Source organism: Triticum dicoccoides, chromosome 6B (assembly GCF_002162155.2).
Source record: "Triticum dicoccoides isolate Atlit2015 ecotype Zavitan chromosome 6B, WEW_v2.0, whole genome shotgun sequence".
Taxonomy (NCBI): domain Eukaryota; kingdom Viridiplantae; phylum Streptophyta; class Magnoliopsida; order Poales; family Poaceae; genus Triticum; species Triticum dicoccoides.
This window is the reverse complement of record NC_041391.1, coordinates 133,852,624-133,859,055: the sequence shown is the minus strand read 5'-3', so window position 1 is coordinate 133,859,055 and position 6,432 is coordinate 133,852,624. Positions and strand designations below refer to the sequence as shown.

General features: G+C 54.9%; 1 protein-coding gene across 1 annotated transcript; it reads left to right on the top strand.

The window, feature by feature from the left end:
- Window positions 1-202: 202 nt before the first annotated feature.
- LOC119324370 (tryptamine 5-hydroxylase) lies at window positions 203-2,244 on the top strand. Its single transcript, XM_037598159.1, has 2 exons — window positions 203-1,165; window positions 1,347-2,244. The coding sequence occupies exons 1-2, from the start codon at window positions 257-259 to the stop codon at window positions 2,001-2,003; spliced, it is 1,566 nt and encodes a 521-aa protein (XP_037454056.1). The 5' UTR covers window positions 203-256; the 3' UTR covers window positions 2,004-2,244.
- Window positions 2,245-6,432: the final 4,188 nt, after the last annotated feature.

Genomic DNA, 6,432 nt, shown 5'->3' with positions numbered 1-6,432 from the left:
TGTGAACCTAAAAGGTGACGGTCGAGCCGCTTGTCGGTGGGAGGGTGTCGTCCCGACGGAACGCGGAAACGTGGATTGTATGGCCCGTTCCGACGACGCAAACACAAAGTTTTGTTGGCAGCATCCGGTCAGATCACGCTAATGGCACACTATAAAAAGCACCACACACACACACACACATAACCATAAACCATCTCATATCTCAGGCTCTCGACTTAGCAGCAGAGAAAGCCAAGCACAGAATTAACCACAAATCATGGAGATGGAGCTCAATCTCGTCTCGTACGTGTCCATCGCCCTGTTCGTCCTCTCGGGCGCGTACGTCTACCACGCGACGCGGAGCCGGTCGCCGAGGCAGCGGCTCCCGCCGGCGCCGCCCGGGTGGCCCGTGATCGGCCACCTCCACCTGCTGACGGACATGCCCCACCACGCGCTGGCGGAGCTGGCAAAGACCATGCGCGCCCCGCTGCTCCGGCTCCGGCTCGGGAGCGTCCCGGCCGTGGTGATCTCCAAGCCCGACCTGGCCCGCGCCGCGCTCACCAGCAACGACGCGGCCATGGCGTCCCGCCCCCACCTCCTCTCCGGCCAGTTCCTCTCGTTCGGGTGCTCCGACGTGACCTTCGCCCCCGCGGGGCCGTACCACCGCATGGCGCGGAGGGTGGTCGTCTCCGAGCTCCTCTCGGCGCGCCGCGTCGCCACCTACGGCAGCGTCCGGGGCAAGGAGCTCCGCCGCCTGCTCGCGCACCTCACCAAGAACACCGCGCCGGGAACGCCCGTCGACCTCAGCGAGTGCTTCCTCAACCTCGCCAACGACGTGCTCTGCCGCGTGGCCTTCGGCCGCCGGTTCCCGCACGGCAAGGACGACAAGCTTGCCGCGGTGCTCGCCGAGGCCCAGGACCTCTTCGCCGGGTTCACCGTCGGGGACTTCTTCCCGGAGCTCGAGCCCTTCGCGAGCACCGTCACCGGGCTCCGCCGCCGGCTGAAGAGCTGCCTCGCCGACCTCCGCGAGGTCTGCGACGACATCGTCGAGGAGCACGTGAGCGGAAAGCACCAGCGCCTCCCCGGCGACCGCGACGAGGACTTCGTCGACGTGCTCCTCCGCGTCCAGAAGTCGCCCGACCTCGAGGTCCCGCTCACCGACGACAACCTCAAAGCCCTCGTCCTGGTACGGCCACTCATTCTTTCTCGATCGCCAGGAGAAAAATATGATAGGGCAGCTATGGATAGAGACATGCACTAACGAATGATCGTTGTTAGCTCCGATATTTCGTGTCCGAGTCTTGACAATTTGTCGTTGGTGCTGATCCGCTCACCAATATTATTATTTACTGTGATGCGGTTTCCAGGACATGTTCGTCGCCGGCACGGACACGACGTTCGCGACGCTGGAGTGGGTGATGACGGAGCTGGTGCGCCACCCGCGCATCCTTCAAAAGGCGCAGGAGGAGGTCCGGCGGGTGGTGGGCGGCAAGGGCCGGGTGGAGGAGTCGGACCTGGCGGAGCTCCACTACATGCGCGCCATCATCAAGGAGACCTTCCGGCTGCACCCGGCGGTGCCGCTGCTCGTGCCGCGGGAGACCGTCGCGGCGTGCACTCTCGGCGGCTACGACATCCCGGCCAAGACCCGCGTCTTCATCAACACCTTCGCCATGGGCCGGGACCCGGAGATCTGGGAGGAGCCGCTGGAGTACTCGCCGGAGCGGTTCGAGGTGGCCGGCGCCGGCGGCGAGATCGACCTCAAGGACCCGGACTACAAGCTGCTGCCGTTCGGCGGCGGGCGCAGGGGGTGCCCGGGCTACACCTTCGCGCTGGCCACGGTGCAGGTGTCGCTGGCCAGCCTGCTGTACCACTTCGAGTGGGCGCTGCCGGCCGGCGTGCGCGCCGAGGACGTGAGCGTGGAGGAGACCTTCGGGCTGGCCACCAGGAAGAAGGAGCCGCTCTTCGTCGCCGTCAGCAAGAGCGATGTGTACCAGTTCAAGGGGGAGGAGCTCAACGAGGTTTAAATTATTTTTGCTTAGTAATATCTTGTCATGCAAGTAGGTTTTTTCTCTTCTCTTCAGACAATGCAAATAAGAGAGTAGGTAGCTAGGTAAAAAAACAAAAGCAAGGAAGAGAGAGAATAGGTAAAATAAAAATGGATCTAGTACCGCACGTGTTGGTGCCTGACTTGCTGTGGTAAGAGACGTGTATGTGTGTAATTTTGTTGTGGTAATTCTTCTAAAAAAATGCAATATTTTGTAGTCACTTTCACTCTTTCACCGATGGTCGTTCGTGAATCATGACTTCGCTCACTTCCTCCGTACATTTTCTAACCTGATCCTACTCAGCTAAGGAAAATAACTTGACACGACTTCTTGTCATTATCTGGACACTGGACTTTTTCCGTGCAATTTCGCAAGCATATTAGAGACGTCACCTTGGTTCTCCTATGACGATCTATCATGGTTGAAGATGCATGCGTTGAAATTAATGTACCAAACACAATTATACTCGTGGCATATGTGATGTACTCCTTTAATGACGAAATATAAGACGGTTTTTATGGTAGGCGGACGTTTGGTCTATGGGACATATGTCCCCGGTATCCTCAGTGTGCGAAGAGGCTTTGTGATCAGTAGCTAAAGTACTACCTCCATCCTGGTTTATAGGTCTTTTTTATAGTTTGTGTCAAATTTTGACTAAAGATTTAACTAATAAAATGTTAATGCATGTCAAAAAAAATTATCTCGTTGAATTTGTATTTAAACATAGTTTTCAAAAATATAATATTTAATGACACGCATGAACATTTTGTTAGTTTGATCTATGATCAAAATTTTGCGCGAAATACAATGGGACAAACCCGGACGAAAGTAGTAGTGAATAAGGAAATCAGGCAGACATTTGAGGAGATAAAGCGCGTAATACACTGCTACAACAGTGTTGTACAGTCAGGAGAGGCTAGAACAGGATCTTGTACAGTGTATTGAAGCAATCCATTCCGAGACTAATAAATGCCAGTCTTCTGTGCAATTTGGCAAGCATATTAGAGACGCCACCTTGGTTCTCCTATGATGATTTATCAGGGTTGAAGACAGGCATGCGTTGAAATTAATGTACCAAACAAAATCATACTCATGGCATATGTGATGTATGATGGAGTCATGTATCTAGGGTAGGGTCACAGATCTGATCTAAGTACCCTGCCCGAGGACATCCTTAGAAGAGATCACCTTCCAGTCGACCTACGAGGGACTCACTCGACTGACTTGAAGGACTCGACCACGAAGACTCACTCGACCACCAGAAGGTCAAGAGGCACTCTGCATTGCAACAGTCTGTAATTAAGTAGACTTTATGATAGTAAAGACACTTTATGTGGGGCGTTACCTGTAACGCCCCGGACTTAATACACCTTAAACCCTTCATTACGTGGGCTGGCTGGGGTCCTGGCGCACTCTATATAAGCCACCCCCCTCCACAGGCAGAAGGGTTCGGCACCCTGTAACTCATATACACATAATCCACTCGACCGCCTCCGGGCTCCGAGACGTAGGGCTTTTACTTCCTCCGAGAAGGGCCTGAACTCGTATATCTCTTGTGTTTACAACCTCTCCATAGCTAGGACCTTGCCTCTCCATACCTACCCCCCACTCTACTGTCAGACTTAGAACCACGACAGTTGGCGCCCACCTTGGGGCGGGTGTTTTAGCGATTTTGTGGAGAAGTTGCGATTCTTCCAAGTACTTTCATCATGGTGGCTGCTGGAGTTTTGGTCGAGGGTCGAGAGATCCGTCTCGGTGCTCTCACCTTCGTCGCCGACGACTCCGCCTGGCTCCAGGAAGCTCCACTCGACGTCGATGCGCTCCCCGTCCGCGGTGCGACGCATTTTCGCGCATGTGTCCGCGGCGTTCTGCTGCGGCAACCGTCGACCCCATATCGGTCGACTCCCCTATCGACCACCCTCCCGGTCTCCCGCCAGCGCAAGCGCTCGGGTCGGTCGAGGCTTCAGCGGTGGGTGAGGCACGCGGTGGCTCGCCAGACGGCCACCACCCAAGTTGCGGCAATCGAGCCCGACGAATCTCTCTACGGCCTGTTCGATCTGTTGACTGGCTCCGTAGAGACCGCATCCGAATGCGATAGCAGTGATCCAGCGGCGGAAATCCTGATGGTCGACGGGCCTCGCAGCCCCCCTGGCTTCGCCCGTGATGGTGGGGCAGGCGACGGAGGCGACCCCGCACGAGACCACGAAGAGTACCAACCCGAGCCACTCGACTCTCTGCAAAGAGAGGAACTTCGCCGCAGGAACATGGATGCCCTGCGTACTCCCATCGCAGGAGAAACCCCCGAGGCTCGCGCCTTGGAGGAGGCACGTTTGGCCAACTTGGCCGAACGCGCTCGCTTGGAGAATCTTCAGCGAGCACTCGACGAGCGCGCGCGGCAACGAGTTCCCGACACCAGTCGACGTCAACTCTTCCCGCCGACTCAGGTATATCGAACCCCAATCCAGAATTTAGCAGCTGCGATCCGTATAGCAGAGTCCATTCAGCCCTCTCAGTCGGAAGCTGGCAGAGGCTTGATGCAGATTAGGTATCTGCTCCGGGCAGCAGGAGATCAGAATTCGGCCGTGTCGCAGTCGCGCAACAGAATTCACAGTCGATCCGTCGCTGCGAATACGGTTCAGTCGGCTCACAGTCCCAGATCGCCTCCGCGGCGTGAAGGGCGCGAGAATCGGCGAGACCAATATGGAGACCGACACGACCGAGATGATAGGCGTCGAGTGCCCACTTCCCCTCCGAGGGGTGGGTCTTACGCTCCTCGGCAGCAAGATGACAGATGTCAGTTCAGTGTGGGGCGAAGAGTTCCAGTCGACCCCAGAGAACCAGGCTTCGACGCGCGATCCATTATCGTGCAAGGCTTGGTCGACCGGAACAGAGCCCATCGAGGTGGACTCGACAGAGATGCGCCCACGAGCAGTCGAGTGCATGTTTCTGGTCCGGAATGTTTCAGCAGAGCTATCAGAGCCGCAGTGATCCCTCCCAATTTCAGGTTGGCAACAGGAGTCAGCAAGTTCACTGGTGAGTCTAAGCCTGAAACTTGGCTTGAGGACTACCGAGTGGCGGTTCAGATTGGTGGTGGGAATGACGAGGTGGCCATGAAACATCTGCCCCTCATGTTGGAAGGTTCTGCCAGAGCATGGTTGACTCAGTTACCTCCTAGCAGCATTTACACTTGGGAAGATCTGTCCCGAGTGTTCGTCAGAACGTTTGAAGGAACTTGCAAGCGACCGGCTGGATTGACGGAGCTGCAAGTCTGTGTGCAGAAGACCAATGAGACTCTCAGGGAGTATATTCAGAGATGGATCACTTTGCACCATACAGTGGAGAATGTGTCTGATCATCAGGCAGTCTGCGCCTTCAAGGATGGTGTCAAGAACAGAGAATTGAGTTTGAAATTTGGTCGAACCGGAGACATGACCTTGAGTCGAATGATGGAAATTGCTACCAAGTACGCCAACGGCGAAGAAGAAGACCGACTCCGAAGCGGCAAGCACAAGCCGAGTCAGTCGGAGAAGGGAAACACCAGTCGGAAACAGAAGCGGAAGGCTGAACCGGCAGCTCCTGGAGAGGCTCTGGCCGTGACTCAGGAAAAGTTTAAAGGGAAACCAAAAGGATCCTGGAACCCTAAGAAGGTAAAGGATAAAGAAGGGAACGACGTGATGGATATGCCGTGCCACATCCACACGAAGAAAGACGAAGAGGGGAATATCATTTACCCAAAGCATACCACTCGCCAATGTCGACTCCTGATCCAGCAGTTTCAAGGAAAACAGTCCAAAGACAAGGAAAAGGAGTCGGACAAGGCCGAAGACAAGAAAAAGGAGGACAGTGAGGAAGGATATCCGCATGTCAACTCCACTCTGATGATCTTTGCAGATGTGGAAAGCAAGAGTCGATTGAAAGTCATTAACCGTGAGGTGAACATGGTTACCCCAGCAAAAGCAAATTATCTGAGATGGTCCCAAACACCCATCACATTCGACCAATCTGATCACCCGACTCATATTGCCACCCCCGGGAGGCAAGCTTTGGTGGTCGATCCAGTTGTCGAAGGCACTCGACTAACAAAAGTGCCGATGGACGGTGGTAGCGGGCTGAATTTGTTGTATGCAGACACACTGAAAGGAATGGGCATTCCGATGTCCCGACTGAGCACCAGTAACATGAGCTTTCATGGAGTTATACCAGGGAAGAAAGCCGAGTCACTCGGCCAAATAGCTCTGGACGTGGTGTTTGGTGATTCTAAACATTTTCGCAAAAAGAAGTTGACGTTTGAGGTCGTGGATTTTCAGAGTGCATATCACACCATTTTGGGGAGACCAGCTTATGCACGGTTCATGGCTCGACCATGTTACGTGTACCTCAAATTGAAGATGCCCGGCCCCAAAGGAGT